This window comes from Rhinolophus sinicus, linkage group LG06 (genome assembly GCF_036562045.2).
Source record: "Rhinolophus sinicus isolate RSC01 linkage group LG06, ASM3656204v1, whole genome shotgun sequence".
Taxonomy (NCBI): domain Eukaryota; kingdom Metazoa; phylum Chordata; class Mammalia; order Chiroptera; family Rhinolophidae; genus Rhinolophus; species Rhinolophus sinicus.
The window spans coordinates 162588031-162600077 of NC_133756.1; the positions used below are offsets into that span (position 1 = coordinate 162588031).

At 50.2% G+C, this 12047-nt stretch overlaps 1 protein-coding gene across 1 annotated transcript in view; it reads right to left on the minus strand.

Moving 5' to 3' along the window:
* The window catches only part of CPT1A (carnitine palmitoyltransferase 1A), a 57016-nt gene that overhangs the window by 3351 nt on the left and 41618 nt on the right, over positions 1-12047 (minus strand). The window contains exons 13-17 of the mRNA XM_074336847.1: positions 10151-10267; positions 8146-8310; positions 2668-2802; positions 949-1101; positions 173-286 (exon numbers count right to left, since the gene is read on the minus strand). Coding sequence (XP_074192948.1) covers positions 173-286; positions 949-1101; positions 2668-2802; positions 8146-8310; positions 10151-10267 — 684 coding nt within the window. The remainder of the gene's footprint in view (positions 1-172; positions 287-948; positions 1102-2667; positions 2803-8145; positions 8311-10150; positions 10268-12047) is intronic.

Genomic DNA, 12047 nt, shown 5'->3' on the forward strand with positions numbered 1-12047 from the left:
TCGGGAAATGAGACGATGTGAAGGGGGTGCTTCCTAACATGCAAATACAAGACTGCTGTTAACATCTGCATTACTAATCGGCAGGCATTCCTTTACAGCACTCAGAGCTGAGACTGGCACTTCCTGTCCCTGGGACTGGCAGCTCTGTGTACACGGATGCTGGGTCACTTACCGGTCCAAAGCCCCCTCCACTGGACACGTACTCCGGATTTCTCTGCAAATCAAACAACTCCACCTGCTGCTGAGGGGTCTGGCTGGTTGATAATCTCCAAGGCTCAGATAAGACCTGTAGTAAAACAAGGAAATGTCCCAGTGACACTTTGCCTGATCCTATCCTTTTCTGTCCCTGAGGAGCCCAGGTGGGACACAGGGAAAGGCCTGTGGAGAGGGATAGGGCCAATGAGGACACCAGATTGGGGGGGGGGGTACAACGGGCAACCCCAGCTAACAGTGTCACCAGCAGAAAAGGTGGTGTTACATTAAGTGATTTGGGATGGGGAAGGGAGAGGGGGTGCTGGAGCAGAATGGTACCAGCTCTGGTCAGACAGCTGCTAATTTTCAGGAATTTTTCAAGCTGCTTGTTAAACACAGCCAGCCATTACTAAAAATTAAAATTTATAAACTTTAAACTCTATTAACAACAAAGGTGATAAATACTCAAGAGCTTGTCACGTCCTAGTTGTTTTAGTACATTTTACTATTATCTATGCCCTGGACATTATTTACAGGTAGTTAGGTCAGGACAGGAAATCAGACCCAAAACATTCCGGGCATTGAAGAAATGCAGCCTCCAAAACGGCAGCTCCCATTTTCCACCACAGTGATGCTTAACCCCCAGGACCCAATTGATGAGCCAGTTCCGATTTGTAAAATCTGTCCAACTGATTCGCTACGTTTTGGTTTGGCCAATTAAGCCTGAGGGAGCTGCCATAGGGAGCCACAACTTACTTCCTTCAGGAAAGGGGACTCGACAGCCAGATACTTGGACACCACGTAAAGGCAGAAGAGATGGCGGTCGATCCCAGAGCCAGTCATCGCGAGACGGTACATGTGCTGGTGCTTGTCGGATGCGATCCTGAATAATTTGAGCCTCTGTTCAACCTGAACAACAAAGGATGGTAAGTTTCAGGTTTGCTGTGTGGATCTAAGCCCCAAGGCGAAGGTAACAGAACTTTCTCTGCAGTGGTCCCCTAGGAGACCTGAAAAAGCAGGCGACTGGGGGGTGTCCAGGAGAGACTGACCAGGTGCCCCGAGCAGAGAAGCCCCACCCACTGGCTGCCCCTTCCCCCAGGCTGTTGGAGAAGCACTTGGTGGGGGGGGTCCTGTGGGCAGCCCACCTGGCATCGTTTCACCCTTTACACAAATGAGATTGCTAATGTAAAAATAAATAAATAAAATAAACGGAGACGCTTTAAAATGGAGTCAGAGCTGCCATCCCAGTGGAACCGCCTTGCATGTCTTATTCCTCAAACCTCTAGAATGTTAAAATTTAGGGCAAAATAACCTTTGGACTTGGCCTAAAGCAACATTGTGCCCCAAAGAACTGCTTGCACAGAAAACAAGAAAGCAGGTATTATGACTACCCTACCACACTGAAAATTAAAAGCATTGTGTAGAATTAGCATCTCTCTGTTAGCTTATCTGCACCGAGAGAATCGCCGTAACTGTCAGTGGGAACACCATTCGGGCTTCTGCCTGAACCAGTGCTTCCCGAACAGCTATTGTCTTCCTGCTCTCAAGTAAATGCCTGTCGCCTCTCACTTGGGTCTTTACTTTTAGGGGAACACTAAGTAGGCAGGAAAGCTCGAGTTACGGCGGGTCGCAAATATTCCTCCAAAGTGATCTAACAACTCCGCTGAAACAGCGCTTCTGGGCCTTTATGTCTGACCCGAAAAGGCTGCTGCGGGTTCTTCTGGGCTCTGTTAGGTCAAGAATGTGTCAAGGTTTGTCCAGGCTGGGACCCACCTACGCCAGACCTGGTCTTCAAGGCTGTTTCTGGAGGCAGCTAATGACAGCTCAGAGCACTCTGTCATGACACCTATTGCTTTCTTTCTTTTCCCAGAATGGAAGCGCTTCCAGGACAAAGATTCCCCCCGACCACAGCAGAGCAGAGCAGACGCCCGGTCCGCGTCTCCTGGGCATCAGCGTGATTGCCTGTGCGTTGAGTACAGGCAGACCTGGGCTGGATTCATCTGATCTATTCCTTTATCTACGAAAATGAACGGCTAACACTTCACAGGCTACCGCCAGGATGTTCAAAAGCCGTGTTTGGGAAGCCCTAGCACCAGCCTGCTCGGGGTTGCAGTTACCCCGACCCAAAAGCGCCTGTGGATGGTCACCACCCGTCACCTAGACACACCTAGACACCAACTACTTGTGCTGTCCTACAGGACCAACCTCGGATGCCTTCATTCCCCTGTTGTGTACTGTGCTAATTTAAAGACTCTTAGGAAGTATCACCTGATTTATACCAGTTACAGAATGACAGAGGACGGACAAAAACTAACCTCTGTGCGTGTCCCGAACGTTACATTTTAACACTTTGTTCCCTTGAAAGGGTGGAGGAAAGGAGAAGCGGATATGCACAGGATTTAATCAGAGAGGCCTCAGGAGGCCTTCTATGGACATGGTGAAAAGCGCTGTTTCTGCAGCCCGGCGGCAGCTTACCGTCTGGGTGGGGTCCGACATGGCGAGCACGAAGTTGCAGGACTCCGTGGTACACGAGCGCACCGTCTCCGTCCGCCCCTCTCGGTACAGCCGGGTCATGGAGGCCTCATATGTGAGGCAAAATTTGCCCATGTCCTGGGAAAAGAAAAATATTTTCCTACAAGGCATGCCAATGAACTCAAACACAGAAGATGGATCGGTTAAGGTCAGCAAGGAAAAGCAGGCTTCATCCTCAGCTTTAGTTTTTAGTTATCGTCCATTTTTATAGGGGGTCATGCAGCAGGCAGATGGAGATGTCGTTAGCTTCGGAAAGGACCAGGGGTCAGTTTCTGGGTAACCCAGGTTTCCACTTCCAGATGCAACGGATGCCACGGCACAATTTCCCGAGTTTCACACACCGACCCAAGTGGGGACACGGTTATGGAGGAACACAGAGAACGAGGTCTGCATGCAACCGTTGGAAATCATTTAAGACATAAAGTGTTGGCAGGAGATAGTCCATCATATCTGGATGATGGTGAGAATATCCAGTAGAGAGACTAGGGTTTCACGAGAGGGGAGGGGTCAGGTACGAATGTCCAGGGCGGCCGGATGGCTCAGTTAGTTAGAGCGCGAGCTCTCAACAAGGTTGTCGGTTCAATTCCCGCATGGGATGGTGGGCTGCACCCCCTGCAATTAAGATTGAAAACGGCAACTGGACTTGGAGCTGAGCTGCGCCCTCCACAACTGGATTGAAGGACAATGACTTGGAGCTGATGGGCCCTGGAGAAACACACTGTTCCCCAATATTCCTCAATTTAAAAAAAAAAAAAAGAGTAAGGATGGCGAGGAGGTGCTGGGCATAGTGGGAGGGGTGAATTGGGCATTTAGGGGCGTAGAGACGGGGGTGCCTTGGGACTCCAGAGTCAGCACTTGTCAATCAAGTGAGATGAGCCAGGGGCTTGGGGTTTTCCTCTGGCCACGCCGCCGGCTTCGCAGGTGCAGGATTGAGCAGGCAGAGGGTTAGACTGAACTGGGGGCGGTTCTGCTGTGCTGGGGGCCACAGGGCCACGGTAAGGGACAATGGCAACAGGTTGGGGAATCTACGCCCAGAGAGGAGAAAAGGGAGGCAAGATGGGCGGAGGCCCTGATCAGGCCCACACTAGAAAGGGGCGAGAATGGCAGAAGAGCTGGTGGCCTGAAGCTGAGACCCTGGAGGTGCGGTGATGACACATAGCAAGGGCTCTAGATGACAGCAGCAGGTGAGGACAGAGACCTGTCCGAGGAGTACGTGGCAGCCAGCCACATGCACCATAGGAGGAAATCACTTGCAGTCTGTCCTGGGTGGTTGCCCGTGGCCACCAGCTATCTCAAGGACAAGCAGGTTCCCAGCATGGACGGAAAAGTGGCAGTTTATGGACCCAAGTTTTTCCTGAGCAGACATCCCTGGGCATTCAGATGTACAGGCCCTGGGGACCCCAGGGTGACAGAAGGTGCCCTGTGACAGGCCAGTCTTGTTAAGTCAATCCAGGAGAGACGCCCCCAACACCCAGCACAAAGCACACCAGCTCAGAACGCTTGTCCTGATACACCAGTCACTACATTTCACTTGGATGGGGTCCCAGAGGGTCCTAACTCCGTGTCCTATTCCTAAGCAGGGGTCCCAGTTATTTACCAGGCATGCCTTTCAGAGAGCTTCCTACAGGCCCCCTTATTACAGGTGTTTTCAAGGGGGCTCGTTATGAAGCAGTAGGGAGGGGCGAAAGAAGGAGAACAGAAAAAAGTTTAAATTGGTCCTTTAGTCATTTAATAAAGGTCAACTGAGGAGCTGTGAGGCGATGACGTACTGGAAGTCAGCTTCCCACTGTCACACTGGGTAAGTGGCCAGCACAATCATGCAGCATGCCCACACAGTGGCCAACACGAGCATCTAGAAACCTCCTGGCAAATGCACTGGGTATTAATGTGTTCAGGCCTCTTACAGAGCCAAGCCAGTTCTGCCTGCAGCCCCACTTAACCTGCCACGACCAGGTGCCATCGGGAGCGCAGCCGCTCGCCACCAAAACACCGCCAGGGTCTAGCGACCAGGGTCAAAAGACAACGTCTATAAAGACATTAACACACACAGTATGAGAACATAGACCTACTACACGCTTCGACAGCTGCCCTGTGGCTAACTGTGCAGGGAGGGGGAACCTGGGGGCCATGTTCACCACTCGTTTCCAAATGAAAAATACACATGACCCAAAAGCAGGAAGCAAATGACTACAGACTCAAATTTATATGACCACTGCCCAGTGTCTTCATCAATCAGTCATTACGTTTATGTTTACTGATGCCTCTTTCTCTGTGGCTGGCCTGTTCCTGGCATTGGGAACACGGTGGCAAACGTGTCCCCACCCTCAAGGAGCAAACATTGTAGCAGGAGAGATGGACATGTCACGTAGTGACAGGTGCACTGAACAGAAATGACGTGGGGTTAGTGAGACTGATGGGGTGGGGGCTATTTCAAATAGGAGATGGAGGAGCAACCTAACCAATCACACCTCAGTCCAGGAGACAGCAACTTCCAGTGGAGAGCAAGTGCAAAGGTCCTGAGGTAGGAATGAGCCTGGCATACGCAAGAGCAGCAGAAAGGGCCGTGTGGCAAGAACAGAGTGAATGAGGTCCAAAGTGGTGTCAGAGAAGACTGGACAGTTACACAGAGACCAGACCAATGGTTACTAACTTTGGGGATGTACGAATTTAGAAGGAAAAAAATACAGATATTTTAATTTTCTCTAACCTCAAACTGAAATATAGCATTTAGAAGCACAGGCAACAAACCACACTAATTATGAGCAGAGCCTGTGACTTTGAATAGAAAATCATAGCTATTTTCACATGAAATTGCGATTGTTTGCACATATCCCAAAATATCATCCAGGCTTATCGCTACTTCAAAATGACAGCAGCCATCAGACCTGCTACTCAAAATTAGTGCATGAAGAATTATATTTACTGCATCACAGATTTATGTTCAATCTCTTGACATCTGCATTTTAATGAACTAGTTAACCTGTGTATTTCCTTTTATGCTTTACAAATGTTATTCAGGGAAGGAGTTCTCCAAGGCTTTCCCAAACTGGCTAAGGGTGCCAGGCACAGAGAAGGTTCCGAGGCCTGGAGCAGACCCCAGGACCAGGTAGGACATCTGGATGTCTGCTGAGCCAACGGGGGTGGGGGTGGGGGGGCTGGAGTAGGACGTCCAGCTGGTCAGAGATGGGTCTGAAAGTGAGCTCCACAGAGAGCTATGTCCCTAACAGGGCTGGTGCCCAACTAAGCACATTAAAAACTTCTGAATGGCTGAACGTGATGTACATTTTTAGTAGACCACTGAATAAATCGACCATTTTTAATAGATTGAGTGCTATGTGAAGACTCTCAGCCTTCCCGCCTTCCTGAGTGCCTCTGTATAATCCTGCACCCGGCCTCCTCCTGACCAGGCATCTTCCCCCTTAAAGCTTTCCCATGGCTCCAATCTCCTGCACTCCTCACTGCACTCAAGGAAAGACATTCGAGACCAGTGGGGCTGCTGGAGGCGACCTCACCCTTCTTGCTCTAATGGGGCTGCCTCCACACGCTCACCTTTAAAGCCATACACTAGCTACTGACGCCTGGTGGCATTTATCACGGTAAAAAAATAGCCCCTGTGACTAAGAGTTACCGAACGGATGTGATATCCTGAATGCCTTGTATAGTATCTGTCAAAATGGCTGTCTGCTTTCTTCTCTCATCCAGTAATACGACTGACTCTATGCGTCTTATGGGATTTGCTAATACCACACCCCCTTCTGCTCTCGTATAAGCTGCTGCTGGTGATTATACTTGCCCTGTACCAGCAAACTCTTTGCTAATGCTGTTTTTAGGTTCTCTGCATTTATAATCATGAGCAAAACTGGTCTATGGCTTTCTCTTCCTGTGTCTCCATCAGATGAAGCTGCATCGCAGCGGCTGAAGACATGGGTTCTAGAACGAGCCTGCCAGGACCCCAGCTCTGCCACCGCGAGCTGTCGGACTCACGCAGGGTACCTGACCCGCTGCGTATAGTAAGTGTCCTGCTCGGGCTGCCTGCCAGGCACAGCACAGCAGTGGGTAGTCTCCAAGCACCTCGTTACCGTGACCCCAGTGACGCTGGGTCCCCAGCTGGGTCTGGGGACCAATGGGGCAGCTCCCTTCCTTCCTGAACTCTCCTGTGCTCTCCAAAGCCGCAAAGCAGCCTTGCACAGGTTCGCTGTAGTGGGCAGCTCTCCGACGTCCCTCTTCTACCCACAGGTGCCGCCCTTCTCGGGCCTTCTCCCTGGCCTTGGGTCAGCCCTACTAATTTGTGCTGACGCGGAAGACGGTCACGCCATCAAGATTGTCAAATGTACTCCTCATGAACCTGGTGTCCACTATGAAAATCTCCTCTGTATCTGAAGGGTCACCTCCTTCTGCAACCCTAGTAATACTGCACAGTTCGGTACAAAGTTTGCTTAATCAATTTTAAAAATCAAGCTTATTAACCCTCGATCCAATTCCTCAATCCCGTTCTATCTTGTAGTCACTTAACTGTCAGACAAAGAGCCAAACGACAGATCCAGGCCAGGGGCGGCCTCCACAGCTGCCGCCCGGATCCAGGCCTGCCACATACACGTCACCCTGGCAGGTCACCACACTGTTCTGCGCCTCGGTTTTCACACCTGTGACATGGGCTAATGATGGTGTGTCCCACTCAGGGGCTGTGAGAGTCCTGTGTGTACAGCGCTCAGAACAGGACCTGGCACAAAGCTAAACTCGGACACGGTGGCAAGTGTTGTCACAAGGACATGACACACGGCACATGTGCGCAGCGCTTGGGTTTTAAAATACAAGTTTTCAACTACAAAAGGGGTGTACCTTGAGCCAATGCCACATGGCTTCTGCAGACCCTGGAACCCAAGAGCCACCCTCCCTGGGGTGGAACGTCCCCTCCGACAGGCAGAAGTTCCATTTACGACCCCCCACGGGCCCAGGCTGCTTCCTCCAATGAGTCTGTCACGTGGAAGCCAAAACGTGACACGGCGCTGAGAGAAAGGGGGACAGAAACATCCGCCCCAGAGCACCTCCAGGGGGCTGGTAGTGTCCCCTTGTATGGAAGGGGGTGTCAAAGATCAGAGACAGCAGCCAACGGCCCTAAGCATTTCCGCTTTACCAAATTCCAGCAGTCTAAGCTTATTTTAAGGTTTAAATCTTCCCTTTGGAGAGCAATGCGATCTCACTTTGCTCCTCCCGACTCGCCCGTCCTGTGTCATACAGGGGGCTACGACTGCCCGCGAGTGACCACGAAGCAAGACCCAGCGGGGCTGTGCTTCTGTGCCACCGGCCGCCCGCTCCCACGGCGGGTCTCCGCCTTCCCTACCCAGTGGGCAAACAGCCCTGAGCCTGTGGTTAGGAACCCCCAAAGCGCTCCTGACAAAAACCCAGGCTCGTGGCTCTTACCTGGTAATGAGCCAGCTGGAGGGCAAGCTGCACAAAAGCATCTGGGCTCGTCTGGCATTTCTTGATCAGCCCTTTACCAAAAGTGTCGAATGCAAAAGAATGGAAATCCACATCGTTGGCCAGAAGGTTTGCGCTGTTCAGGGAAGCCTCTATCATCTCTTGACACTGGAGAAAAGGAGAAAGAGATTTTGCTTAGTGGGAGGAAGTCACGACACACACAGTACAGGAAACCACAAGCTCATTTTCAGTGTCGCTAATGGAGTTGCTGCTTGGAAATGCACGCGTCACGTTTTCCTCTTCGTTCTTTCCAGAAAGGGTATCTGAGAGCTGCCCCTCGAGGAACAGTGGGGCGCCCCAAGCAGGCAGAACACAGGCAGGACACGGGGGCTTCCTGGTTCTCGGTGGGACTCCAAAGGGCATTTCCAATGGCTACTGGTTTTCTTTTATAAAATCCATTGTTGTTACACATTAATGATCAAGGAACCAGTTTTAAAAAATAAATAGACGGTGCCCCAACCTACAATGGAAAAGAGCTCCCAAGCCATGGAGAGACATGGAGGCAACGTAAATGCATGTGACTAAGTGAGAGGAGCCAGTCTAAAAGGGCCACATATGTGTGACTACCTCAGGGACATGCTGGAAAAGGCGAAACTGTGGAGACAGTGAAAAGCTCAGTGGTTGCTAAGGGTTGGGGGAGGGGTGAACACGTGGGGCGCAGAGAATTTCTGAGGCCGTGAGATACACAGTGCAGGACACTGTCATAGTAGATACGTGTCCTCAGACAATTGTCCAAACACATAGAATGTCCAACACCAAGATGCACCCTCGTGTAAACTGTGGGCTCCGGGTGACAATGACGTGTCAGTGCAGGCCATCGACTGCAACACATGTCCCAGCTGGGAGGGGCGCGGTACCTGGGAAATCTCGGCACCTTCCCCTCAATTTTGCTGTGAAACCAAAACTGCTCCAAAAACTTATTTAAAAAAAATTTTTTTTAATAAATGGTAAGTGACGTGGTCACCTACAAGGACCCTAAGCTCACGTGCTCTGACAGAGGTTACACCTCTCAGAGGAACACACAACAGCCCTGGGGACACAGGACGAAAAGACACAACTGGGTAAGACTAAAACACTGGACACATTATTTTCTACATCAAAAATGACTTCTTGAGGGGCGGCCGGATGGCTCAGTTGGATAGATCACGAGCTCTGAACAACAGGGTTGCCAGTTCGATTCCCACATGGGCCAGTGAGCTGCGCCCTCCACAACTAGATTGAGACAACGAGCTGCTGCTGAGCTGCCAAAGGAGCAGCCAGGTGGCTCAGTTGGTTAGAGCGCAAGCTCTCAACAACAAGGTTGCTGCATCAATTCCCACATGGGATGGTGGGCTGTGCCCCCTGCAACTAAGCTTGAAAACGGCGACTGGACTTGGAGCTGAGCTGCGCCCTCCACAACTAGATTGAAGGACAACTTCGAGCTGATGGGCCCTGGAGAAACACACTGGTCCCCAATATTCCCCAAGAAAATGTATTTAAAAAAAAAAAAAAGACTTTTTAGACCCCAGGAATTCCTGCTTGGGTTACATGAGCTAGGATTTGGTACTTCCAACCCTAAAATTTCTTCCTGTAAGGGTGTGTACTAAATGGACAACATCTGAAAATCTCTAAGAGAAAAAAAAAAAATGACTTAGTGATTTAGAATATTTCAACTCTAAAGGAAGTGATTCTTTTTTTCCTTTTTACTTTTTCATTGTGATGTCTAGCTACGTTTCAGCTGGAAACCTCTCACTGACAACCTTAGCTACAAGCTTTAAATGGAAGAAGAAATATTTGCCGGGGTTTCCAAGGTAACAGGAACTGTAATCAGCTCCATGGCCCCAGCAAAAATTCCTTAGGCGGACAAATTCCAGTCTTCATGGTTGTCAAGTGAGCTGTGGACAGTGAGGAAGTGCATCTGGAAAATTCCCACCCAAGGTAATTAACAACTGGGGTAATTGGGACTTACTTCCTCCGGAATGTCCCACTGGAGCCGAGTGGGGTATGGAATGTTCGGGTTGGTGTCACCTTTGCAGTGTCCATCCTCCAAATAACCCAGCTGAAAGCTGTCAGTGGCCATGACATACTGCCGAGAAAAAAGAATACATATATCAAGTCAGAGAAGACACTACGTTAATAGCGCTACGTAAAACGCATTTGACCTCCCAAAAGAGACACCTCCTTGTTCTTTACAGGGATGTGCTCAAGACTTCACACCAGCCCGAGGATCTGTGCTTACAACCTTAGCACTTCAGGTCCTCTGCATAGAGAAGATAGTTCTTATCGCTGCTTTCAAGCTGAGAAAAGAGACCTGAAAAAGCGTAACAGTTGGCCAGCTGATAGGAGCAAAGCCAGGTTCGAGCAGAGGCGCTAGTGCCACTTGCAGCCTCCTTCCGGGTCCGGTCACAGGCCAGTATTCCCTGGGAGCCACCTGTGGAATATTCACATCTAGCCTAAGGCCGGGTCCATTACTCCCATTGTATAAATGACGAAACTGGGCTTCCGAGACAGGCGCAGCAGTTTGTCCAAGCTGACACTCCTCAGTGGCCAGGACCTGAGCACAGGTACGGATGCTGTCGTGCCACCATTTACTCAATGGTCTTCACCGAGCGCTTATGATGGGACAGCATCTCTTCCGAGTGCCAGGGGCAGAATGGTGAACCAAACAGACAAGAATTGCTACCCTTTCTCAAAAAGTTAAATACGACCACACGACCCAGAAATTCCAATCCTGGGTTTACACTCAAGAGAAAGAAAACTTATGTTCACATAAAACTCGTGCACAAACGTTCACGTAAGCACTGTTTACAGTAATCAAAAACTGGAAACAACCCAAATGTCCATCGAGGGACGAATGGATAAAGTGCGGTCCGTCCATACAGAGAAACACTAACTACTCAGCCGTGAAAAGGAGTGAAGCTCTGACGCACCACGACAGGGACGAACCTTGTACACGCGCTCAGTGAAGGAGCCAAACACGAAAGACCACACATCGTATGATTCTGTTTCTAGGAAATGGCCAAAATAGGTGGTTGCCAGGGGCTGGGACAAGGGGAAATGGGGGAGTTTCTTTTGGGGGGTGATGAAAATATCCTGCAATGAGATGGTACCAACGGCTGCACAACCACCTTGTGAATATACAAAACCCACTGAACTGTATACTTTAAGAGGGTGAATTTTATGGTACGTGAATTCTCTCTCAATAAAAAAATAAAACAACTTAAAAAAAAAGGAATCCTTGTGCTCAGGGAGCTTACAGTCTAGTGGGGTAGGCAATGGAACAACCCAAGGTCAGATGGTGACACTGTCGGATGGTGAGAGGAATAGGGGCTCCGCGATGCAGGCGTGGGGAGGGCCGCATACACTCGGGGTCCACGCAGACCTGAGTGCGTGAAGGAGCCAGCCTGCTTGCATCTGACCGGCTCGGCATCAGAGCCCCCGCAAGAGTCCAGCACATTTAAGCATCAGAACTACATCAAGAACAAACAGGATTCAAGGTGACTCGGTTTGTCTTTAACTGGCATGGCATCGCTGCACCGTCCCCTTTCAATTGGGCACAGGCCTCCGTGACAAGTGACGAGATCAGTTCCCATCTAAGTGGGGAGCGTCCAGTCCCTGGAGTCAGAGGCCACTTGGTCGGCTGAGCAGTAACACTTAAAACCAGCACTTCTAATTGGTCACCCTGTTCTAAGACTAAATCTCAGTACTCTCCTCTTATGCAGAGTAGCTAAGAAGCCTGACTGTCAGCACCCACTGACGTCTCCACTTGGTACATTAGCCCTGCATGCAGACTGCCTGTGAAGAAGATTCTTCCTCTTTTTCCGAAGACTCACTCTTATGCACCTATCAGGATGGGGTGTTAACAG